This window comes from Seriola aureovittata, chromosome 20 (assembly GCF_021018895.1).
Source record: "Seriola aureovittata isolate HTS-2021-v1 ecotype China chromosome 20, ASM2101889v1, whole genome shotgun sequence".
Taxonomy (NCBI): domain Eukaryota; kingdom Metazoa; phylum Chordata; class Actinopteri; order Carangiformes; family Carangidae; genus Seriola; species Seriola aureovittata.
The window spans coordinates 19,902,205-19,929,146 of NC_079383.1; the positions used below are offsets into that span (position 1 = coordinate 19,902,205).

The 26,942-nt window shown below is 41.8% G+C and overlaps 1 protein-coding gene across 3 annotated transcripts; it reads left to right on the forward strand.

The window, feature by feature from the left end:
• The first annotated feature begins 443 nt into the window (after positions 1 to 443).
• tmtopsb (teleost multiple tissue opsin b) lies at positions 444 to 25,428 on the forward strand. 3 transcript variants are annotated; one of them, XM_056363727.1, is made up of 4 exons: positions 444 to 1,428; positions 8,154 to 8,482; positions 18,326 to 18,559; positions 24,101 to 24,351. In XM_056363727.1, exons 1-4 carry the CDS (start codon positions 1,035 to 1,037, stop codon positions 24,191 to 24,193), a joined length of 1,050 nt encoding a protein of 349 aa, XP_056219702.1. In that variant the 5' UTR covers positions 444 to 1,034; the 3' UTR covers positions 24,194 to 24,351. The 3 variants fall into 3 exon arrangements, with proteins under 3 accessions (XP_056219702.1, XP_056219701.1, XP_056219700.1); XM_056363726.1 differs by lacking the exon at positions 24,101 to 24,351 and adding an exon at positions 23,549 to 24,091; XM_056363725.1 differs by lacking the exon at positions 24,101 to 24,351 and adding an exon at positions 24,353 to 25,428 and having other exon boundaries at positions 447 to 1,428.
• The last annotated feature ends 1,514 nt before the right edge of the window (positions 25,429 to 26,942 follow it).

Consider the following 26,942-nt stretch of genomic DNA (forward strand, 5'->3'; position numbering starts at 1 on the left):
CCTATATCTGAGTTCCTGTCAAAGATGGAGAGAGAAAAAAATGAGATGTGCAACAAGTGAGAATAAGGAAGAGCAGCAGGAGCAACACAAGGACTCACACAGGGAGAGAGAGGAGAGGCTGGAACCAGCGAATACCATTGATTCCCATGCCAGTTAATTACACTTCCCCACCTCTGACATCCAGCTGTGACACAATCAGCTAATAAATCACTCTAAAAACTACCAAATAAATATCTATCCATCTGTCTATTTGAAATAATGATCTATTATAATTACTAGACTATTTCATGAGCTCGGAGGAAATCAGTCTTTGTCCCTGAGGCTATAAAATACTGATCAGGCAGCTCGTGGATTCTCTCCTGCATTTCTTTTAATTAAATGCGTGTAGACGAGTTGTTAGATCGATCACGAAGGTTTTCACAGACTTGAGTGAAAGAAGTAAAGTGTCTCTCTGTGCATGTACCTGTCACACAGCTTTTAATCTGTGTCTCTTAATTTGCTGCTTGTTTTATCCAACAACAACAACAACAACAAAAAAGAGAAAAAAATAAATACGGTTACGCAACGCTTCCATCGACAAGTGCTGATCTGACGGTGGTTTGAGACACACGTACACACCCCACCCCGGCGCCTCATGTTGAGGGCTTCTGTCCCCCAGCGTTAAAAGGCGCTGTGGGTGATAAAAGCTCAGGCGCATATAGTGCTGAACCGGTGGTCGCGCATGAAAAAGGAGCGCACCTCTCCGGACCCGGAGCGCACGGCGGAGAGGGGCGGACCCAACGTGACACCGGCATCTGCTGTCTGACTCTTCACTCACTCGCCAACTAGCTCTCTAGGGCTGGATAGCTAAGCGTTGACAAATTCCCCCTCTCTTCAATAAAAGGTGCCACATGCGCGCACGGTGCGGCACAGGACTCCTCCGTGCGCCTTCGCTTCTCCAGATGGGTTGAGCGAGTGAAAAAGCACCGAGACCGGACGGTTCCGTCCCGCGGTGCAAACTTCGGGCTGGTCCAAACTTCGCGGCTCAGCCCGGCATGATCGTTCCCAACGTGAGCCTAAGCTGCGCGCACTGTCCCGTGGGAGGAGCCGGCGCCACGGCGGCGACGGTGACGGCGACGGATGCGTACGAAGAGGTGTCCGGCGCTCTGCCTCCTCCGTCCCTGAGCCCGACGGGGCACCTGGTGGTGGCGGTGTGCCTCGGCTTCATCGGAACCTTCGGGTTCCTCAGTAACTTCCTGGTTCTCATGCTGTTCTGCCGGTACCGGGCTCTGCGCACGCCCATGAACCTCCTGCTAGTGAGCATCTCTCTCAGCGACCTGCTGGTCAGCGTGCTGGGCACCCCGTTCAGCTTCGCGGCCAGCACCCAGGGGCGGTGGCTGATCGGACGCGCTGGGTGCGTTTGGTACGGGTTCGTGAACGCATTTTTGGGTAAGCAGGTGTTTGTTTTTCATTTTCTTTGGCATGTGTCACCGGAGACTGAATGAACCAAAGCAGTCTCTTCCAGGTCATTTAATCAAGAATGTAATCTTTAAATCTTATCCTTCTCCAGCTTGTTGTGATTTCTTCACCCTCACAAGAGAGAAATAGAGATGAAATATTGATTTTCTTTTCACTTATTGCTCCTGCCAGTCAGATAGTGACTGTGTGTAATTATTGGACACTGTCTTGTCTTCAGGATGCCATTTTTCACTTTGACCTGTCAGGAAAATTGACTGAATTGAAGCTCGTCAGTTCTGATATTTGTTTTGCTGCTCAACATACTGTATTTACCTCGTTTTCTTTCTGTAGCTGCTTGCCAGAAGAAGACGCTGATCCCTTGCCTGCAGCAAAACTCACTCAAAACGTTAACATGATTAAAATCCTGTAAACCCATTTAATTCTGCGTTTAATTTCAATTAAAATCCTATTAAGTTGTGAAGGTGTAATGTGCTGCTCACTGCTGATTAAGTTCAGCTTTGCAAAGCTTGCAAACTGAATTTCCTTCAGGGACATAAATCCTAATAGGATCTGGTAATGTGTCATAATTCAGATTTAGTCCCAGATGTGACAATACATTTTGGGGGGAGGAGTGTAGCTGCAGAGGAGATGAACAAAATCACAGAAGAGGCATTTCTGATCGTGTTATATAATAGATCTGCCCTCGTTGGGCTCTTGACTTGATCATCAGAGGGTGTGTGTGGTGTTCGGATCTGACTGTTGAATCTACCTTTGACCTTTTCAGTTTCAGGGCAATCACTTTATTGACTGTCCAGGGTTGATTAATGTCACCCCTCTGCTCAGAGACCATGGCATCCTAATTTCCTGAGGCAAAAAAGCGAACAGAGATGTTGATTGGGTTGGTCTTGCTGTGTTTGTTAGTGTTTTCATGGCTCTTGTCAGATGTTTTGTCATTGCACTGTGATTGAGAGCAATTGTAAGTGACTAATCAGCCTGTTAAGTACATCTCTATCTTTCTAGTTACTTTCAGTGCCGTCTGGAGAGGTCTTGTTACTCTTAAAGCTGCTGTTTTTCTCTCTGGAGTCTAGACTTGCAATAATTTGAAGTAAATGGTTGTTGCTCTTAAATCTGTTTTCTGTTCGTACCACTTCCAGTCAGGATGCAGTTTTCTCATCTTTCCCCCATCAGAACTGAAGAATCACGACGAAATTCCCTCCATAACTCCGCCATTCAGCTAATGACAGGCCCAGCAGCTTCCCAATACAACCCTGAAAGCTACAAGCTGTAATGAGACATGCGCAATTTATGTCCACAATTTATCCATGACCTGAGAACTTGCACGATTAATTTTGCACACCGTTTCTCTGTGGTGTGTTTTTTTTAAGAGCAGCTGCAGAATAAACAAGCAACAACCAATAGCTGGAAAATTGGAGTCCATTCAGTTCTGGACTGGTCTGGTCACTGGCTTTGTAAGACAACCGCAATGGAGAGATAAGTCACCCAGCATGAAAGATTTATGTGAGCAGTGAGTGACTGATGACAGTTTGGTGAGAACTGATCGGATTGTGGAGAAATAAAAAGAAAGAAAGTGTGAATCTGTTCGAAAAAAAAAAAAAGGGCCAGAAATAACCTTTAGGGTCAAATTGGAAAGCTTGTAAACAATGGCAGAAATATAGTGCAGCAGAAGTAATAGTTTATTAAAAAAAAAGAAAATTGTGGTAGTGGAAAAAAGTATTATCTGTTGTGTGAGGGAGTTACTTCTTAGAAGAGAGAGCATTGTTGGATTTGATCCTTACAAGAATGAGGTTGAACTCTACCGAGTTCACAGCAGATTGTGTTTTAAGTGGAAAAAATATCAGCCTGAGGAGGAGATGTAGCTTGGATTGCATCGCCTCTTTAGAATGCATGTTTAGCTACGTTATCTTTGTGTGAAGTGCTTTAAATTTGTGCAATTCTCAGCAATTTTTTTTTTTTTTTTAACATGCGAGTGGCTTCCCAGTGTCTCTTTGTTGATATGCAAGTGCACAGTAAGTAAAAAAATTCTGCAACTGCTCAATTAGCTCAAATTACGGCGTCTACGCGAAGCCGCAGACACTTATACAGTCCAACCGTGCTGAAGTGCACCGCTTATGTTCAGACTTAACTTATGTAAAAACTGGAATTACAGAATTCAAAAAATACCCCAAAAAGTACAAGTGTAGGAAAACACATTATTCTGTTGAGTCAGTCTGATTTTAAAAAAAAAAAAGACACACAATCACACTCAGGACCAGAAAAATAAATAAAATAAATAAATAAAAGGGATCCACTGAGTTGGGCAGGACTGGAGGGAAAACCCTCCGACTGTAAGAGCTGAGACGGAACCGGCTCTGTTTGTTAATGAGACACTGTCCGCCCCGCTGCGATTACCCAGAATACATCAGAGCTACTGTACCATGCACTCAGGGGCTGTTAGGAAGCTTGTAATCAAGCCTCATCGGGTCACTCTCGCTGGAATAAGATCTTGTTCAAGAAGTCAGAGGGCTGTTCTCTTTCCTCTCCTGCTCCCTCTTTCTCATTTCTCTCTCTCTCTCTCTCTCTCTCTCTCTCTCTCTCTCTGTTATCCTCTCTTTCACGCAGTCTGCAATCACAACACTGCAGAGGGCAACAGGTGCAGGATTTGGGAAACTGTTCACTATCGTTGTGACGTTTTATGGACTAACAATCAATGTAGTAAGTACTCATAAAAAATAATCGGCAGACTGTTTCCTGCAGCCATATGTTCTTTTATCCAGCGATTCTTTCCTTTGTTTGAAGTTTTCATCATTCACACACATAAAACGTCAGTTGGAAACCTGGTTACGCTTGACACGGTCAAGACATTTAAAGTGACTGAAATTTAGGTTACTCCAGAAAGCTGTCAGTAAAAGAATTACTTATAGTAAATGCATGTAAACACACTGACAGTGTGTAGGAAGTTGTGCTGAGTGGTCAGCATTCGAGAAATGGTCTGATTTGGCACAAGTGCTTTTGCTTTGCCATCAGTTGGATCTGGAACAAGAGTGAAGATAAAGGGGGGAACAAGAGGGAGGCAGAGGTGAGATGGAAAGTAACAGAGAGTGAGAGGGGAGCAGCGGGAAAGAGCAAGAGGCTAATACAGACTGAGGAAGAGAGAAGGAGAAAGAGGAGACAAAGAAAACAACTTGGATGAGGTGAAGAGAGAGGGAGAAGCAGAGAAGCAGAGAAATGGTGAAAGATGATTAGCTCCTGTGCTGACTCAGGACCCTGGGACGCCGGGTCATTTATTTTACCTTAAATCTATTCCACACCGCTCCGGAGTTGAGTTAAGAAGAATCGGGCCTCGGAGGAGAAACCCTTTAAAATGCATGCTGGGGAATCAAAGCGGGCCATGTTTGAATCAAAGCCAATGTTAGGGAGTGATTTGCTCCCCAAATCCCCACCAGGCTCAGGAGACTGTGCAATCATTACAAGACAGGATTGGAGAAATGGTTGCTCGGGAAGAGAGGCTGCCTTTGTTGCTGAGGTAGCAGAGCGCTCATATTAAAAGAATCCACTACAACCGGCCAGAGAGGCAATGGCTGTTTTTTATATTTCATATTTGTTTACCCGTGATCACATAAGTATTTAATAATCTCACCACAATTCCTTGTCTTGTCGTTGTAATCCCTCCGTAATAAACCTGCATGTGATCAATGTGTGCCTTCGGTCATCAGCAGCTAATTTAAAATAAACAACTTCAGATTGGACGGGCGATCAGGCGCCGTCCGTCAGCGCGGTCAGTGACGTTCACCAGATGTTTGCTTTTCTCAAAGCATTGGCAGATATTAACTTATTCATTATAGAAGACAAGAAAACAAAACATTGAAGCTCGACTAATCAATATTTGTTGTATTAATAATAGATCAAATGACTCCCATGTGAGGGATGTAGCTTGTTGTTTTCATGAACCTCCAGAAGCTGCAGTCCTCCTCCTCTTTTAGCGTCTTTCAGCTCGTTGTTTTGTTTTGTTTTTGGTTCTCATCGAGTGAATGATGCTGTTGCTCCATGTCTGCGGTCTGGAGGTGTAAATACACAACTGCCATCAACTTCATAAGGTGATCACAAGGTCATGTTGGATATTCAGCTCGTTCCATTGTCCCCCCCACCCCACCCCCCCAAAGCGCCAAAAAAAAAAAAAAAACTACTGAATGCAGCTTCACAATTAATTAACACCCATAACTTCTCTATAGCGTTGACTTTTATTGCTTTGGCCCACTGGATCCCAACCTTTTTGGCTAGTGGACCATCAGTCTGTACCAATCAATACATTCTGACATGGCAATGATCCGACTGGGATCGACCCTTTAAATAAATTTAAGGTTCGGAGTCGCCGTGCAGACGTTACTCTTTTCATCGGTGCTGGCCTCAGATAGCCTTGCGCCAGTGTGTATAATTTATATGACACACTTTTTTTTTTAAGTGTCCCTTTATGGCCGAGCAATCTCCACTTTCTTGGCTATAAAGCCCTCTTCACTGGTTTCTTATGTCCATGAGCTGAAAGCAGTTTAACAAAGGAGTTATGTTCACGTCATAGATTGTTTTGTTTTGGTCGTTTTTAGAGACATATAGAGGCAATTTTCACAACAAAACACACAGGTGACAGCCGAGTAAAACAACATGTCAACTTATTCAACCAGAATAAGTTCAGATATTGTAACTATATAAAAAATACACTGTTTTTTATCTATTTTTTCTTTATTTTTGTTTTAATTCTTTGTCATATTATCTGTGTAACCCATAAAGCCAAACCTGTGGAGTCCACGTGCTTTATCTACCCAGAGTGCATCAGTAATGAATAGAGAGAGCCCTCTTCAACCGAAAACACACACACACACACACACACACACACACACACACACACACACACACACACACAGTTTTCACATTAATGTCCAGCCTGAACAGACCATCACACAAACACAAAATCATTTCCATTCCATCCCTCACTCGTCGCTGTTGCTCTCAACACGACACATCGTGCAGCCATTCCCCCAGCCAGCTGTCCAAACCCGCCATCGCCGCCACCGCCGCGGAAAAGCCTTCATTATGCATCGAGCTGCCGTGATTGTGTGTAATCAAAGTCTCTGTCCCTGGTAGACTCGGTGTGATGGAGGTAAAGTGCCCCTGGCCCCGCCACTTTAGCTCGCATGTGCTGATTAGCGCTGATTTAAGACTTGAGCAACAATTCACTCCAGCGGCACATGCTCATCAATTAGCGATTAGCATGTAGAAGACGGCGGCCTCCGTCTCTGTGCGTGTTTCTTCAGTGTGAACAGGTTATAATGATAATTAACCTGAGCACTGAGGATGGAGTGACACAGTGAGCTAATGATTTTAGACTGCGTCACAATACAGAGGTTCCTGGTTCGATCCTCTCACGGCACTGAAAATAAAGTCTGACTGGAAAATAAACTAGAGGAAGAAGAAGTAGCTGTGTAAAACAGAGAAACTGATTTGTATTCAACAAGTCAAATCAAAGAGCTTTACATAAGACGTACGAGGCATTGAGCCAATATATAGAACAAACATAAGGTAATATAAAAGACACATATACACAGGTTTTCAGAGCGTATTTGATGAATGATGCCGTTATTTTCTAAATCTAAAGGGACGCCTGGAGGCACTTTTATTGCAAACGAAGAATAAAAGATACAAATAAAGACAAAAATAAGCAGATTTGCTGCAAACTGAGGCCTGAGTTGAGGATGTTTTCAAAAGCGAGTGAAAACACATGGTTTATGAGTCGACACGGTCACTGACAGAAGCAGAAAGAAGAAGGTCTGAAGGGAAAGAAGGAGTTAGGAAATCTGGCTGTTGACCTGTTGCACGTAAGCAATGGTGGCTTGTTAGCTTGACGAAGATCAGTCGGACTCGATGAACTCTTCTGTTGTCGATCGGGTGTCTGAGAAACTGTCCCTGTGATCTAAACAAGCAGAACATTTATTTTAGATGCAGCTTGCTCATTATTTCGGAGTGAGCGAGAACACAGATGCTCCAATTCTGAAAAATCGGTGCCCCGCTCACTTTCAGATTTTTAAAAACCTTTAATTTATTTATGAAACCAAATAAGTAAATAAATAAAAAATTGCACTGCTGCACTACACCATGTCCATCTTAAAAAACCTACTTATTTAAACATATCAAACCAGAGCCTTTTTGACAAGCGTAATAAAGGTTTCACAGGTCTTTAAACGGCCCCTGTTAATCAAGACAAGGCTAGATTAATCCAGCTGGTTTTTGATCTCGATCTGGTCTGGTGTGGTCTAAATGGAGGAAGAACAGTAGTGACATTGCCCCGTTTTTGTGTTTTCATGAATCTGTGTTTCAAGCTAAGCAGTGCCTGGAGTCTACCCGTTAATCAAGTCCAGGTTCGATCAGTATAACTTTAAGGGTTTTGAAGCCAGACCTGGTCTATTGCAGTCTGGATGGAGATAATTATTTTTTGCTTTCATTAATAAAGTAAAGGTTTCACAAATCTGAAAGTGGGTTTTAAAAGAGTGTTAAGGCTTTAATTACAATGTCTAGCACCCTTTTACAACAATGAGTGGCTCAGTATTATTATTATTATTATTATTATTATAACTTCAGTTTCCATTAACTTTCTCCTCAACAGCTCCTTCTTGTGTTTTGCCACGTTAATGCCACTGACCACTTGTCCTGTCCTCCCCCTCCCTCAGGCATCGTGTCCCTCATAACCCTGGCCGTTCTCTCCTACGAGCGCTACTCCACCATGATGGCGCCCACTATAGCCGACGGTAGAGACTACCGCCCGGCGCTGGGGGGGATCTGCTTCTCCTGGCTTTACTCTGTGGCCTGGACTGTTCCTCCGCTGCTGGGCTGGAGCAAATACGGGCCCGAGGGCCCCGGCACCACCTGCTCGGTCGACTGGAAGACCCAGACGCCGAACAATATCTCCTACATCATCTGCCTGTTCACCTTCTGCCTGGTCCTGCCGTTCGGCGTCATCGTCTACTCCTATGGGAAGCTGCTGCTCGCCATCAGACAGGTGCGATTCTGCAAATATGAATGTTATATTTGAGATGTAAATCGCAGAGCAGGGCTTTTAGTGTTAAAACAACTTCCAGCTGGCTGGGTGTGAGCCAGGAGATCTGAGATACGATACCAGGAAGAAACGTGTGTTCATAAGTGCATTCAAATGCACACCAGCAGTGCGCCCTCTAATCTGTGACCTTAACCGATCCCTGACTGTTTCAAACTCCTCCAGGCAGTCCCAACGTTCAATCTGGGGCTGCAAGAGCTGACGAGAGGAAAGAATATGAGTTCATACATTTCAAAGACTCGAGTTTCAAAGCTGAGAAATGAAGCCATGCATCAGCTGATCTCAGCCATCTCCAATCAGGTTTGACATCTCAACAATGTAGTCTATTAAAGCTGCCAACACCAATTTATTCTCTTGCCCGCTGCTTCACTGCTGAGGATGCTCAGGCCAAACAATCACAATGGGATTTTTCGGAAGCCATCTCCTCTATGCAAGGACATAATTTACACCTTGATGCAGGGACGTTAGAGCCTGAGACACGACCTGATTTCTGAATGACGGCAGTAATTTGCATCCAGATGTTGCTGCTGAACTGTGTCAGCTGTTGTCATGGTTTCCTGAAAGTAAAACTAAAAGTAAATTGTTTCCTCACTGAAGCTGAGTTTTCAGAGAACAAAGGGCATTTTCAACTTTGTAGGGTGTACGTTTTGAAGATGTGTATCGCATTTCAAGATGCACACGTTTGCTTGGAAATAATGTATGTTCGGGAGAGATCTTTCCATTTCTCCTCTTTCCTGACTCATAAATGAAATGCCAACTAGCTAAATTAGTTTTACTTTTTGGTTGTCAGAGAGACAAAGAGACAGGAAACTAAAGTAAACAGAAACTGGTACACAAATGAAGTATATTAGGGAGAAAAAGGGCTGTAATCATTGCTACAAAGTTAGTTTATATTAGGATTCATGGCAGCCTTATTTAAAATCCAGCAAGTACAAAAAAAAAAGAGAGAATTCACACTAAGGTTGCAATTTATGAAAATTTAATAGTCAGTTGAACTGCTGATTACTTTCTCAATTAACTGATTAATTGTTTGGCTTACAAAATGTCAAAAGATAGTGAAAAATGCCATCACAAGCAGCAACATTTGAGCAGCTGGAGCGAGGAAATGTCAGGCGTCTTTTTTTTTTTTTTTGTTGCTTAAAACTGACAAAATAGTCAAAATAGCTCTAGTTCACAAACCTAAATTTATCAAGATGCTCTTTACATTTGATTCAGCATAGACGGGTAAATGTTCAGCTGCACATCAATAGAAACGGATCAACTGAATTAAAAGAATTTCCTGATAGATAGATTTGGGTGAGTGATATCTCCTTCTTTCTGACTGTGGGTTACACATGCAAACTCTCTTTTTGTCTTTCCTTAAAGTGTAGTGTTTCCTTCTAGCTTAATTTGAAATGCAACCCTGCCACCTTGCTCCCATGGAGGCTAACGATATTAGCCTGGGAACATGTTGTTGTTGCAGGCGCATCGCTGAAGTTCACACATGCATTAGCTGATTGGCATCAGCTGCTTCATGCATGCTGCACCATCACTGGCTCATTCACCTTTGCTTGTCTACCAGCTGGTAATGGAGCCGACAAGGACGTGCTAAAACCTGCAGTTCTTCAAATGTCCACTTGAGGCTGGCCCCAAAAGTGAGTCAATCCCCATAGACTCCCATGCTAAAAGGCACGTATTTACAGCAAAAATAAACAGGTACAAAAAACAGTATAGCTAATTTCCTCCGTCATGACAACAGTAGGGGATTAGCCGGGAGTTTGGTGGAGTCAGGCACTGCCAAGATGGCGACGGTGAAGCAGCCCACTCCGCTCTTCACAAACCTGAGGGTGACGTCACGGAGGCTACATCCATCTTCATTTACAGTCTTTGGTTTATACAGGTGCAGGAGGTCTTTCTCACTGCTCATGCCTTCGCTGTTTGCTGCTACACTCTCCACCACAGCTTCATCCTTATGTGCTGAGGTTTTGATGACTTAATTAAGATGTGATGTTTATGCATGTGTTTGTTTAAGGTGGCTCCTCATTGCTGCTTTGAGAGCTTCCTCAAAGAGCACATCCTTCTCCACCAAATCTAAGTGTATGGATGCAGTTCTGAGGATCTGAGATCTGACCCAGGACCTGAGTCGGACTGGGTCCAAATTATATAGTCAGTCTAACTGAGTAGGGTCTCATTTTACTGCCATGGGTCACTGCATCAATATCTCTAATAAAGCAGAGTGGCTCTGCGTCAATGCGAGTGTATTCTCAGTATCAGCTCTGGTCACGTGGTCTAGCATAACCGCCCTGGGAGAAGACAGGTTAGGAAATTATCCTATTAAGTGAAAATTACTTTTTGAAATATCATTTGCAGATATTAAATTGGTTTGAAAATTATTATTGTAGGAGGTGAAATCAGTCTCTGAAGCATATGAGCAATTATTTTTGGAAATAATTTTACTTCACATTGGATTTCAGGTAATTGTTATTATATAGCTGCTCTTTTGATATTTGTGTTTTCACTCTATTAAGGTGTGTTGTGGTTGAGCTCATTTTGAATCAGGTCTTTTCAGTTTGGGTGTGACTGTACTCTGGTCTCTCTGGTTTAAAAATGAATTTATGATTGTCAGGTTTTCTGTGTAACTATAATTGTACAACTGTCTTTGACTGAAATGTTGCTTGTGTGGGGTGAATTCTGCTAATTTTACTCTGACATAACAGTGGAAGAGTTTGGAGTCGCAGTGAAACAAAGCTGAAGAAACAGCAAGTTACAGGGAAGTTTAGTGTCGTACTTTTGGGTGATAGCTGGGAGAATTTCAAAGAGTCAAGTTAGAAAGCTGAAAACAGTCATTAGGAACGGGAGTAGAGAGCAGCACAGGGGTTCTGTGTTCAGGCTGGTGTTAATGACAGGATTACAGACGACTGTCTTCATTACACTCTGCCGAGGCACTGCTTTAAACCTCAAGGCTACAGACCTTCGCACCCACTGTCAGCTAATCACAGGAGACAAAATCTCTTCATTTAGTAGTGTGTATGTGTTTGTGTGTGCACGCGTGCATGTGTGTGTGTGTGTGTGCGCACAGAGAGTATGCCTTCATATTGTTTCAGGGAACGTGGGTTGGTTTAAATGACCTGAGGAGGAGTTTATATTCTACAATTATACACAAATTACACAGAACATGTTTTGAAAGTTGACGATGATATTTTTAGACTCAGTGTGCCTCATGTAAGAAGCACAAACAGATTGGTTCTGAAGTGGCACGTACCAATTTCCTTTTTTTTTTTTACTTAGTTTCAGACCTGTTGAACGAGTCATGTTCGGATAGTTTGTCTTTCATGAATTAAATCAAATTTAATTGGTCAGTTGAATGAATAAGTAAATGTGAAAAGATAAAATTGGTGAGTTGGACTATTTCTAAACTCCTGGTTGTATATCTGTGTGGTTTTGTGTGTTTGACGAGTTCGCCACGACAAGTAGGCAAGTGTGACTTGCATGATGTTGATACGTTCGGATGATACATTACTTCTTAAATGCGAATCTGTTTGGCAGCTTCACGCATACAGACTGTTTCTAAGAAGTACGCTGGCCTCACTGTTGGGTTGTGCGTCATATGTCTTCCTTTAACTTTGTGTGGAACGGTTAAATCTGTTTGTTTCTCGGCTATGAACTCTGTTTGTTTCAGGCCTGGCTGTGATGCGTTGATGCTGTTTGCACAAGAATTTAATTTCCCACACCATTTGCTGGTTCATGTGCCATGCCTCTGTGGGTTTCTGCCATGCCTGCAAGCACAATGAACTTTCTTTTTTGTTATTGCTGTTGCTGCTTTTTTTCCAAGATAGGTGTAATTGTATGAAATTATAAAAACTGAATTGAACAGAAAGTGAAATAGTGGTTGAAATTTCCTCAAAATTGCAAAAAGTGCGCACTAGAAGAAAATGGCAAATGGTTGTTGCTACAATTATTACTATTGCACCTCTTTCCCTTCCATTAAGGCACATTTTATGGTTGTATAATGATTAAATGGTGCATTTCATGTGAAGGAGTCATTTTTCCAAATCCACAGTTCAGTTCCTGCCCCATTTCTCTCAATCTGGCCGAAGGGGGTCTAATTAAACTAGCCCAACTCTTAGTGCAGATGTGATTACTCGATCATGATTGAAATAGGTTGGCTGCATTCCCTCATCCGGTGCAGTTTTCCTAGAGTGCCAGCAACAGAGATTTATACAACCTGGAAATTCAAAAGTGGCTCTTATTAATTAATTGTAAATGGTCTGATTTGTTAACTTTTAAAAGACATAACTTTTAGACCCTTTGGGTGCCTAATGACAATGAGACTTTTGTAAGTCCTTGTCAACCTTATGGAGTACCGCAGGGATCAATCCTTGGCCCTTCACTATTATCCATTTACAGACTTACAAATATGTCACAAGATGATTCCCACATTATTACAATGAATTCATTTTTTTACATTTTTATTTGTTCAATTATGTTTGATATTCATATTCATTTGATTTCTCTTTGATTTATGCATTATTGTTATTTTTTGGCCATGTAGCTTGTTTTTCAGCAGTGTGCAGTTTTGGTGTCACATAATGACATTGAGGGACGGTTGAGAAAGGTGTTTGTGATTTTGTCTCTTGATAGTTTTTTGTTCTCAGTAAGCCCATAAGGCTCTTTACAGATAATTGTCTTTGTCTCACGGGTTAGTTTTGCATTTGCAAGTGTTTCGGTTCGCTAGAAACTGTATGCAACAAAGTCCAACAACACACAGAATTTGTAGTTGGTGGCGATCCATTTTTATTAAGCTATCATCTAAATGAACCAAACTGATAAGGGGTCCAGCTCATTAGGGCAAACACATTGACAGAATCTGAAAACAAGAATCGTAGATAACAACTTCAGTTAATGAACTGATAACTATTCTAATCATATTCAGGGCTTTGCTGCGATGAGATGATTTTATAATCTACTGTTGTGTGAAGATCTTTGGCAAATAAGTTAATTAACCACAACAAAATACAACTTTATGTGGAGACAGAGACAAGATAAAATGCTCAAGGTGATTGAGATTGGCATCAGGCAGAGACTGTGTTTAATTTTGCTCTGCTGTCTGCATGCTGTATATATGCAAACTTGTGTGTGTGTGTGTGTGTGTTTGAATGTGTTGTCTCTCAGCAGTCTATAGGTGTAAAGTTACCTAATGGAAAGATAATCCCTTGCTTATACAGCGTGCATTTTTCTTACACACACACACACACTGATCTGCACTCACTTTCTACTCATCTCATTTTGCAGAATGTGATTAAATCTTGCTTGCACTGTATGTTGAAACCTGACACTGTGCAAGAGTAAGACACTGAACAAGAGAGGCAAGTTTTTCCCCTCTGTGAGAGCTGTATTCATTTTTATTTGATATTCATAATCTTTTTATTGTTTTTTTTTTAAATCTTGCAAAGCTGTGTTTAAAATATTTTTGCATGAATGTGCATTATGAAGCAGCTGTGCATGCATCTGCATATTTCTGTTTGAACAACATGATTTTGTTTCTTTTTTTTTCATATTACAGATATTATAGCTCTCACTTGCAGGAGAGATTACATCTGCATCACATGTTGTAACACCACAGCAGCGTTGTTTCCTCTGCATGCTCCATAACAGCCTTTCTGTAATGTTTCATCTAAAGAGTAAAAGAACCACTGTATTAATCATATGAATAGTGAAAATTCAAAAAGGAGATATTTAAATCTTATAAAAATAGCCCATGCTGTGAGAAGTCTCTGGTTAACAATATGGAAACACTTAGGCCATCAAAGTATAGTGTTTTTTAAAATATAGTTTACAATGATAACAGTGACATACATTTGGAAACAATAGGTTTTTGATTGCAAAGTAACTAAATACATGATAGGGCCAACTGGGCTGTGGCTAGCTGGTTAGCATGATAACTTTAGTAGAAGAAAAGAAGTGATAGAAATTGAAGAGGGTTGCTTTCCACTGCGACAGACAGCGCTGGACAAGTAAAGGAATGAAGTTTGATTCTGAACTCGCAACCTTTCTTCTAGACTGGTAAGTAAACAGCTGTTAATGCTAACGTTCGCTATGTAGCAATAGCAAAATTCAGGTTTTAGTTGGACAATCGCTGTTCAGAGATTTCAACTTAGGGTTAGGGTTAGCACTCATGTCAGGACACATCTTCCATTTTAACCTGGGCTCTTCTGTGGGGTTTAGATTCAACAAATAACTGTGAAGTTTTACTTTTATGACAGCTTCTCTGCCTTAGGAACTGACACCTTACCTCACTCCTGTCTGTATCTGTCCCTGTGGTTTACACCAATCTTGGTTATCACTTACTGCAGCAATAGCAGTTTTTTCCTCTTCCCCTCTCTTTTCCGCTCTCATGGGTAGATGTTGCCAAGCCTTGTGTGTCTGTGAAAAGAGGAAGAAGCAGCTTCGCCTCATAGACTTTCTTGTATGTTAAGTGGGATCCTTGATGAACAAAGGAAAAGGAAATTTAATTGCCAAGATCTGCAGTTTGCACTCATGCACTACAAAAACCTGTGCCTCCCTGAACATACCTCAGCGACAGCAGCTCTCACGTATCTACCTTCAGTGCACCTCTGGGGAGTCACCGTCTTTTCCTTCTGTGAATTTAAGATTCTGGACGCACTTTCAAACTTTAGCACAAACTTTGCTCCCTCTGTCCTTCCTGTCAGTATGATGGACAATTGGGCCGTAGACTTTACACCTATTCAGCTCCTACCACTGATGCATAGGCTGCTTTTTTAATTTGTTGCGCTGAGGACGACTGGACATGGAGACTGATTTGCCCTTGGTACAATTGGGCAAACGCACAAAAAGCTTTCACTTTGAAGACCTGATCAAACGACATTTTAAAAGAATTGAAAAATAATCTTATGTAAATTTCCATCCATCCAATTATGTCTTACATCTATTATAAAATAGTTTGATAGTCACAATGTTCATATGAAGCTAGAGACAGCAGCTGGTTAGGTTAGCTTAGCATAAAGACTGAGAACAGGGGTAAACAGCTCTGTCCAAACAAAATCTGTTGCCAGCTCTATTGAAACTCATTAACATGTTATGTTTATTTAATCTTTAGAAAAAAGAGACTGTAATTAACGTCTTTGAGCGAAGCTAAGCTAATCACCTGCTCTGTTTAGTGTACAGAGAGTGAGATAGGTACCAATCTTTGCCTACATGAGTATCAGCTGGGACCACTCAGTGTTTTATTGGTACCTGTTTCATGCAACAAAATAACATTGAAAATCACAGGTTGTAATATAAAAGTCTCATCACCTTTTCTTTTTATTTACTCTGTTCCCTGATGGTCCCATGTGCAGCATCACTGATGTCTGGCAAACCAGCCACATGATGAAGCATGTCCTTGATCATGTGACAGTGTCTGGTCCATTACTGACCTGACACTGTCACATGTCGGAACATATTACAGTTGTTGCCACACCCTCCGTTCTCTGGCAGTAAAAATGGCCGCGGGCTGTGGCCGGTAGAGGTCTGAAGTATTCTTAAAACAAACCTCGACACCCTCGACCACATCCAGCTGACACAGCAGCTGTCACCAGGACTGAGAGGGTGCAGTTCGCCTACAGTAACATGGACATGATTTAGTTCTGCAAGTCATTGTTCAAAGGGTGGCAGCTCAAATATTAAGACCGTATGGAACAGATGGCCGCTCCTCTGCACCTCGACAGGACTGACAGGACATATTTTGGGTTAAACACTCTTGTAGATTGTTTCCACTGCATGGTGCCAGCTTAACTCGACTCGACTCTACGTGACTCTACTCTTTTGGTTTTCCATCTGGCAGAAGTTTGGATATATTACCTGGTTCCTGCTGCTGTTTTTGGTACCACCTCCGCTGAGGGTTCAAAGGAGCTAAGGCGATACTGAAAGGTGCATCATCGTTGTGCGAGGTGGGACGTTTTGGAAAAAAATCCACCATTTTTTAACAGCCAAGCGACTGTACACCACTTATCTCGCCTGTCACATTTGTGTTATTGTATAATTCTTTTAGCATGGCAGCCCATAAAACCACGCCATGGTCAATCGAGGAGATGCAGACATTTCACTGTTCAGTATCCCTTCAATCACCTCCATTGTTCATGTGTGTGTCACATTGAGGATGATGTCACGATAGCTTTGTGTGTCGTCGCCATAGTGACAACACTGCACTGAGAGCGTTACTATCTGCAGTGGAAAAGAAAGGTTGAGTCAGTTGAGTCCGCCTTCTGTTTGAATTCCTTTAATTTGTGGTGTGAGAGTCAATTTTCCCCAGACCTGAAACTTTCTACAGATAGGTAATCAATCACAGCAAACACATGAGTCACCTTATACTGCTGAACTGTCTTGTAGTAATAAAGTTGCAATCAGACACTCATTGGAAAACTCTCCCTCTCGTTGTTTTGAGGAACGTCTTAGAACCACAAATGAACACATTTATATTTAATCTTTTTTTTTTTTTTTATGTTTTGCTGTTTGAAATGTTCAGATTTTTATTATTTATAAAAGAAAATATTGGTTCTTGGATACAGCATCTTTGAATTCATCACCAAGCGTGAGAGTTTCAAGAGTGATCCCTGCTCACAGTTGCTATCATACAACAACACAATTTTGGCTAAAAGCAAATGCAAATGTGAATATTTGGCAAGTTTTACTTTTGGTCCACGAGGAAAACACACACTGATACAGTACATAGCTTGATATTGTATATTTGCATGAGTCAGCTACTTTCCCTGGAGGAGTAACTCCTGGCTTGCAGTTTGCTACTGATGCACAAGTTCAAACGATTAACATGAACTAAACTACGTGGCCCCAAAATCAAAGCATATTTCTCATTCTTCCTCTATCATCTCTCGGTTTGGTTTATTTTTGACTTTAAAATGGTATTGCCATACGTATGAATGGGAGATTGTGTGGGTTTAAATGTCAGTTCAGCCTTTGCAGCGCCTGGCAATGAAAATTTATATTTAGATTTAGTTCAGTTGTCGGGGGAAATCTATCAATAGAGTCACTGATCTATCTTTCTTGCTGTCACTCAGGTGCTTGGTTGTGCTTGAGTTCCACAAAGGAAGTGCTCCAGACTGCAGACTGTTTCCTAATCCAGGTTTTGCAGGCTGGACTACTATTTTCACTCATGATGGCGATGTGATGACTCACCTCACCTTTGCTCACTTAGGTGTTGAGTTACAGTAAATTACAGTATGTGCTGTTTCTTACCACCCCCCCCCCCCCCCCCCAAACCTGAGAGGGTGTGCTATAAAATAGATTGATGGGTTTTATATAAGTAAAAGACAAATCAAATTTATTCAGGAAAACAGGGATGTCTCCCTTGTTATTTCAACTTCACTGATTCTGTTATTAAGGTAAAAAACTATATTATTGTTATGCATAAACATTTACTGCTTTCTACAGCTCATGACTAAGTGTTGATGCCTTTTATTCAGAATACAATCATATACACAATCACACATTATCACATATGACAAAAAACAGCATTAAATCAGTCTTAAATAAGTTTTCTGTCGACTGACTAATTGATTAATCGAATTTGTTGCTGTCTTCTCTGCAAGCAACGACAACAGAGCCTGTGTTTTTGGCTTGGTGTGTGCGCTATAGCTGGGGAGCAGTTTGTTCTGAGTTGTATATAAACTGGCCGTAGGTACAGAACACAGTGACAGAGAAGAAGTAGGGCTCTATAAATTGCTGAAACTTGTACCAACATAGTTTTTCTCATCGTCTCTTTAGTTTATTTTTGTTTTTCTCTCTTTCTACCAGGTCCGCAGCGTGAGTTCGGTGGTGACCCGTCGCAGAGAGCAGCGGGTGCTGGTGATGGTCATCACCATGGTGGTGTGCTACCTGGTCTGCTGGCTGCCGTACGGGGTCGCAGCTCTGCTCTCGACCTTCGGGCCACCTGACCTTTTAACTCCAGAGGCGAGCATCACGCCATCGCTGCTGGCCAAGTTCTCCACCGTCATCAACCCTTTTATCTATATATACATGAACAAACAGGTGAGGTGTTCTTGTCTTACCGCCTGATTCTTCTTCCACCACCTTCCACCTTCTCATTGTAATACATTCAGGATGAGAGAGATGACAGCCAGCAAAGTCACCTCTGTGTATGTAAATATACAGTAAATCCATCATAATCTCTTGTGTGTTCCTTAAATCTTGGTATCTAATTACAGGGCAGACACACACAGTCATGTTTTGGCTATGACAACTGATCAGACCAAGTTAGATTGTGTCTGCTTCAGTTGCTGTGGTCTGGACAGTTGGGAGATGTGTGCATTGTTTACTGTAGCTAACGTTAGCACAGCTGCATGAAACACCTGCTCAGCGGAGGACAGATGTGCCGGGGATCCACAAATACTGTCTCGCCAACTTTATCAGTAATGCCAAACTTTGTCCAGTCCACAGTGGAATCAGCATGAGCCGGAGATAGTTAGCTAAACTGGACAGCCGCCAGACAACAACTTTTACACTGCACTGCTCATCAACATGGCCGACACAATCGGCACAGAAAGCTACGCTGGGACCGATTTCTTCCTCAGATGGCACAGAGGTGCATTCATTTTAGAATTCATGCATAATTAACACAGTATAATGTAGTTATCAGAAAATATAAGTGTTTATTAAGGCATTTGTCAACAACTAAAACTCCAATGGCCACCCATAGGTTGGGGCTCTGTATAAAAATGAATGACAATAAGCTGAAATACTGTTGTAATAAAAGAAGAAATGTTGTGAATTCAGCATCAAACTTCATTGCTTTACTTGTCAAGAGCTGTCTGCAGCGGTGGAAGCAACCCTCTTGTTTTGCTTCAATTTTCTAACCTTTCTTTTCTTCTACTGAAGTTAGCACGCTAACCAGCTAGCCTCGGCCCGGTCGGACTGTCTTGTTACTTTCCGATACCGAGTCACTGTAGCGTCCAGTCTGCCCTGAAGACATAGCGCTTCTCAGAGGGCGTATTATAAAATGTTGTAGTGTAGATGATGGCTGAAACTCTTGGCAAGACTGATAAGTAAACAGCTATTACTGCTAACATTGGCTATGTAGCAATAGCTCATTTAAAGATTGTGCAATATCTGCTTAAAACTACATTATAGTGTGTTATAAAGTATTTATTATATGTTATTTATGACTTAGAAAAATGCTAAAAACTAAACAAAACTAGAGTAAAGTGGAGTCAGGTGTTCTGTGTCTTACGGTCTAATTATCTGTTCTCCCTTATTTAGTCAAAGAGTTAGACACCCAGGCAAGTAATTGAAGTTATATGAGATTCACACCCTGGGGATGTTAATGTAGGTGCAAGCAGACCTCCACTCTCCGCCTGCTGGCTCCTCATTTACACCTTTCAGACAGAACACACACTCCACCTATCCAGCAATCACACTAAGACACACACAGACACACAAACGTGCAGATAAAAGACAAGGGCGTGACATTATTGTCATGCCGTCAAAGTCATATCAGCGTCAACGCATAACAAGCCCTCCTCCCACCCACTGAGGTCGTGATAGTCATCACTGTCATCCAAGGACACAGCACGGAAAGAAAAAAAACTAAGCACTCATGAAAGAGGAAGTAATCTATGCCACTGGCCTTCCTGACAACAGCAGAGCAAACTTCAGTCTGCTTTTGTGCCGCTTTCAACCGTCAATAAATCATTACCACAGTCATTAGTAGATTAGTATAATAACTGTAAACAAACACGAGGACAGCTTTTGCGTGACTCCTCTCTACTTTGTACATTTGTCATGCAGGAACCTTTTTCCTCTATAAAAAAAGAAAACAAAGTCTTTCCAATCTTGCTTTTTTGAACTTTTATTTCATCTTATCAACTTTTACCTGCACAGACGATGTTAGTTGGCCTCATCTGAAAGAACGTGAAGTTTTATCAGCTCTCATTCTCGCTCTTTAAAAACACTCACAGGAAAGAGTTATATAAGACAGCGACAGAGGAGACGTATCCTCGTGCTCATGCCACAGGAAAGCTTATTGGATTACGTCTTCTCTGCAGTCGTCGCTGTCGACTCACCCGTTTGACTTTTAAACGGAGGCAGTTGCAGGTGGTGAACTACATCCACAACCACAGGAACCGCACAAGAACATCCACCATCCATTTGTATTGTTGCAAGACCTTAGTGTACCATGTTACTCTGTTTCACTCAGACCCTGTTTTTATTCATCTATCATAGTGTCCCATAGTGTTTTGTTAGTGTTAGATTGTTATTGGCGAGAAAGGAAGGAAAGAAGAAAACAAGAAGTAACGATAAACGTTTGAAGGAAAAAAGGAGGAAGAAGTAAATTCAAGAGTAAAAGGTAAAGAGGATGGAGTGAGGAAGGAAGGAAAGGAGGCAGGAGAAAGTGAAGGGAAACAGAAAAAGAAAGAAAGGAAAGGAGGTTGGAAGAGAGGAGGCACAAAAAAGATGGAAGGGGAGATGAGGGAGTAAAAGAAAATATAGGGGGAAGGAAAAAGAAGAAAAATATGTAAAGAGAGAGAGAAAAAAACAAACAGGAGGGAAAGTAGGAGGGAGAGGTAGTGAAGAAACCAGGAAAAGGAAATTTGACAGGGATTGAAGGAAGATTTAAAAAGGAAAACAGAAATCTAGTAAAAGTGGTCATGACTGAAAAAAGGAACTGAGGGAAGGACACAAAGATGAAAAGACAGGTGGGAAAAAGAAAGTCGCCGGGTGGGAGGAGGAGGGAGAAACTTCTTTTTCATCTCCACAAGGCGACGTAGCTTTGATTTTGATTAGCATGTGATGCTACTATCAGGGAACGGCACAGCGTGGCGGTGACCTTTCCTTCTTCTCTCGAACATTCACCCACTCTTTTATCTGTCTGTGTCTCTTTTTATCTGCCTCTACCTCAGGTCTGCTGTTTCTGTTGGACTGCTTGTCTGTCACTTTTGAGCTTGTGAGACATTTAACCCTTTTTGATGGCTGACGTGTTACGACAGCGCTGTGTCTTGTAGTGCCAGAGTGAAGTTTTTCTTTTTTGGGGTGGGGGGTGGGTGGGGGTTGCATGTGTATGTGATGATTAAGCTGCTAAATGAACTTTGAGGGGCCCACAGATAAACGCTCCAGAGGCCGCGCTGTGTGGCGCTTTCAGTCTTCAGTTCCTCCCAGCCCATAACTATGGCAGCAGTGTGTTGAGGCGAGTTGAAGACTTCAAGCGCTGCGCAGATTCACGCCCTGGAAACTGAGCTCAACATTTACACCGTCACACTAATTATTCTGCACAATATAACAGATTTAAACTGTTTTTTCTTCTAATGGTTAATTGGTTAGAAATGTGAATCATTGCATGTTTCCATCGGTTACCTTTCATGTGACCATATTCATGTGGGTGTGACAAAATCAGGGGTGTAAAGTACATTTACTCCATTACTTCACTTAGGTACAACTTACTTATATTCCTATTCCACCACGTTTATCTGGTAGCTATAGTTACCAGTCGCTTTGCAGATACTGATTAGAAAGTTACATAAATTCAACCGTTTTATTTTATTTATTTATTCATTTTATTCTTTTAAAAAGTATGAATGTGCCCCCAGACTTTCCCATCATGATCATCCTGTGAAACTGTGTTTCACAACTTTTATGGCTTGTGACAGCTTTAAAATGAAGTCATGTCTGCTTTGCTGCGACCATAGCAACCATAGAGCCAGTGAGCTTTTCCTTTATTTTATTTTTAGAGGCTTGAAGAGGTGAAATTGTCCAATAACTCACCAGAAAAATGCCCCAAAAAATAGAGGAAAATCTAACAAATAAACGTAGCTTTGGGGAGCATACATATGTCATATGTTTTTATATATATATATATATATATATATATATATATATATATATATAATTCTTCTCTTTTAAAGTATTTCCTCTTTTCTCTTGGCCTGACAGAGCTCAAATTTAAAGGCAATGAGTTTAAATCATGTGTAACTTCTCGTGGTGTTTCTGTCAGACAGAGGAGATGCTGACATGGCGTTGTATCCCTGATGCCTCTCGCTGCTTTTGTTCTTTGTTCTGTGGTGTTTGGTCTTTCTGGTGGATTCAACGCCTGTAACACTGAGTTGCAGCATGACTTGAAAACTTCTACAGTAAAAGGAGAAACAGTTTGTATTCAGAGTTGTACTCGGGGGGGGGGGGGGGGGTGTCTGCCGGCAGCTTTTATTAAATTTTCCCTCTTTCTGATATATAGCAACTTTTCTCCTTCAGCAAAGACTAAAAGAATTCCTAACGTTTGTGTGAGATTAAAAAATGTATTATATATGCTCATATTGTTACACAACACAAACGTTTCACAGTTTTATCACATATCTCACACACACACACACACACACACACACACACACACACACACACACACACACACTGATTTGCAGCGGCAGGTGAGGATTTGGTCACTCCTCAGTCTTAAGAACAAATCTGTGTCTGACTTCAGCTGTAATCCCTCATGACATCAGTTTGTCCTGTTCCTCCATCCCTCTGTTTTCTTTTTTTTCTCCTCCGTTTCACCTCAGACATCCCTTTCTCCTTCACACCTCCCACCCCCACTTTGCACATCTATCCCTTCTGTTTCCCTCTGGGTTTTGCTTTTAAACCAACAGCTTTTTTTTTTCTTTTTTTTTCTCCCAAGCCCAGCTCTCCAATAGATTAATACATTGGGATTTGAGACAGTGGAAGATTTAAAAGGGGAGAGCTAATTTCGAGAGCTGCACAATCTCCTCGGGGTAACAGAAATTAATTGGCTCCTATATGATGACTTGTCAGCCAGCTGCTTAAGTATCTCAGTTAAAAAGCACCACAAACTGCTCTCATTTGTCATATCAGTCACTGGGTGTCACTTTTTTCAAAAGGATAAAAACGTTTGCTGGGGGGGGGGGGGGTGTTTTGCGCAGCACGCCTGTTTGATCTGCGGCGCCCTGGGGAAATGTAGTAGACTTTAAGTATACGTGTGGAACTGGAGAGTATACTAAGTACACTACGTTTATCCAGGGGAGCGCGCTGCCAGCTGGAGTCCGGACGTGGAGGAAGGATCTGCAACAGGATCCAAATGAAACCTACATGTTTGTATTTGTCTGTCTAACATTTACCGCCACTACAACTGTATATGCACTGTAATAATCAATATGTAACTGCTTTTACTAATACTTCTACTAAAAGTAGTAGTATTAAGTCTTCTATTACTAACCTCTCACTATGACGAGTGCTAGTAGTTCTACTTCTACGCTACTTGTACTAGTACTGTCCCAATACTACAAGTACAACCTCTAGTATTAGTAGTGGTAGGGGCCTTAAACAGCAAGAGTTGAAGACTAAACTACTACTACTACGTCTACTGATAGGAGTACTACTACTACTACGTCTACTACTATGACAGAAGGTTTGATAACCACTGCACTAGTATTGGATAATGATCATGCGAAGGTTCTACCTGTTAATTTCTAATCAGTTATTGATTTGACTGGGACATTTGTATGAACCAGTCTCAGCTGATCGACGTGTTATCCATCTCATCTGTTCAGTCTCTCACTTTTATCTCTTCAGCACTGGAAGGCCGCCCAATACTCCGGACCGCACCTGCGATCTCACATCGGCCGCGTTCTATTGGATTCTACTTTAATAAACAAATCTAATTAACAGCTGATGTGTCTTTATTGAATGAAGCATCTGCACTCATGTTCAGTCCTGGTTAAACAATATCTACCAGCTTGGCCATTACTAGTATTATCTCTGCCGTTATTGCTGCAGTGCTAACTGATACGAATTGTGCATGTGTGTGTGTGTGTGTGTGTGTAGTTCTACAGGTGTTTCAGGGCATTCCTCAGTTGCTCCATCCCTGAGCGAGGCTCCACCTTAAAGACATTTTCACGGGTGACCAAGACACTCCGCACCGTCCGCCAGGAGAGAGACCACCAGGTGTCCGCTGCGGCCCCGTCCTCGGCCCTGCCCACGCCCAACTCCATCCACGGGTCCTCCTCCCAGCGAGCCAGTCGAGGCTCTGCTGCATCCCACAACCCCCCAGCTGCTAACAAGCCCAAACCTAAACTGATTCTGGTGGCTCACTACAGGGAATAAGAGGAGAGGAGCGACGGGGCCACAGGAGCTGAACGTTTAGAGGGGGAGCGACGAGCAGAGGTGCGGGGTCTCCAATTAAGAAACAAATCCTCTTAATGGTAGAAAAGAGCGAGCACAAAGTGAGCTCAGTGGGAGTCTTAAATACAAGCTGGGACTTTTTAATCCCAGAGCACGTTATCATGGCCCTGTGCAGTCGGCCACAGGGACACACACACAATAGCAGTCTCATCCTGCTCACCAGAGACACTGTATACAAAGCAGAAGGAAGATATGAAGACGAGGGCTAAACACACTGTAATGCTTCACGTTGACGTTACAGACTCCTGCCATTAGAATGTACTCGCTGTATTCACATCCATCGTGTGCACAAGAGCACAAAAGTCGCATTAAAGCTCACTTACCTCCGCCTAAAGTTTCGCAAAAAAAAAAGTTTGCATTAGTTTGTGTAGTTTCTTCCTGGTTTAGGGAACCAGGATGATTAGATTTAGCTTAAATTGTGGAAAAGGTTGAGAGCTTCGGAGTCAGAACAATGCCCACGCAGAGCCAACACGAAGAGGCTGATTACAAAATGAGACATCCGCTGTTTGGAAAAATGAATGCCTGCGTTTACAGGCTTGAAAGTAAGTTGCATTGTGGGCAATCACCGAAGTGATTACTCATGCTGGGAGAGGTCTGGTTGCAAAACATCGAATTTAAAAAAAAAAAAAAGGACAAAATCATGTTTGAAGGGGAAAATACATTTATTATAGCTTTTGGAAAATTGGGTGTTTTTGGAATAAATAAAAGAAATCCCTTTATTTGTGTGGATTCAGATGTGTATATTTTTGGAAGATTTGTTAATGAATGTCTAATGTAAAAGGAGGAGGGGGGGGGGGTGTTAGCTACGAGTCAAGAATTAGCATGTTCATTGGGCCGGTATTAGCATGTTAGCAACAGACACGGAAATAAGCACGATTGCACTTTACTGATTCAGACGAACCACGTGGAGAGGAGGACGTGAAATTGCATTTACTCCGCCCCCAGTAATTAAAAAGAACCATAAATAGGTCAGGTTTATTTCCTCTTTCTTTCTTTTTTTAATTTTATTGATGAAGTATCTTTGTAACACAGCTAAATAATGTGATTTCTTAATCAGAGGAATAATTCAGGAACATTTTGGGGAAGCACAGTGTTTCTTTGGTGAGATTTCATGAACTTCTTTGGCGATTTTTTGTTTTGTTTAATTCGTTGATTTTTTATTTATTCATCCTGAAAGCAGGGCAATGGGATATTTTGTCAGATGGAGTGTGTAGCTGCTGTTAGTAGGATTATTCCCTCCTTTGAACCCAATGATAATTTGGTTGAAGAAAGGCGCTAAACATTTTCTCCTGACCCTGTTTCCATGCCTGATATCGGAGGATTTGACACAGTGTTAAAGATTTGTGGAACAATTTTATGCAATTAAGAACTGAGGGTTTTTTTTTTCATTGGTTTACCTTTATTTACTCTTTGCTCAGTGCTGGGATTGTGATGAAAGCCATTAAAGGGATATTTCACTGTTTTATGAGGGACGTGTAAAAGAGTTTGAGTTGTCTAGATGTTTCTGCAGCTGCTGTTTCCCTTTGTTTGGTTGAAAAAGTGGTTTTGTGTCGTCTCCCAATGTATTTTCCTTTTGCTTATGTAACATAAATGAAATCATGTCACAAGCAAATTTGGATGTCTCAATGTTTTTCGCCCAAAGTGTGTGTGTGTGTGTGTGTGTGTGTGTGTGTGTGTGTGTGTGTATATATGTGCGCGTGTCTGTCCTGGTGGTGCTCAGTGTCACTTCCTCTCGCTCTCTTTCCTCTTAGTCATAATCACATGTGTTGATTAATCCATGAATTATTAACAGAGTTATTATTTACAGGGCGGGAGGCGGATTAAGGCTCGAAATTACAGCCTTCGTCTCAGTGAGAAACAAACAGCGTTTGGAGCATTCGAGTAGAATATTACAACTGTCAGCCATGAATGAATAATGAGCTGACGACTGCAAGCACACACACACACACACACACACACACACACACACACACACACACACGCAGGAAGCAAGTCAATAATATGTGTCTCAATGCACATCTGGGCAGCGGCTCAGAATAAACTTTAAGAGTTTGTTTTGAGTATTAATTATTATTAAGTCTTCGACTCCTGCAACTTCTCTGTCCGTTTTTATGCTCAGTACGTTCCAAGCTTTTAAAATACAAATTGATTTCCTCTCAGACATTATCCAAGACCCTGTCGAGCTCCTGCAGACATGTATATTGGGGTTTGTGCACATTTTGTCCCAGTCCAC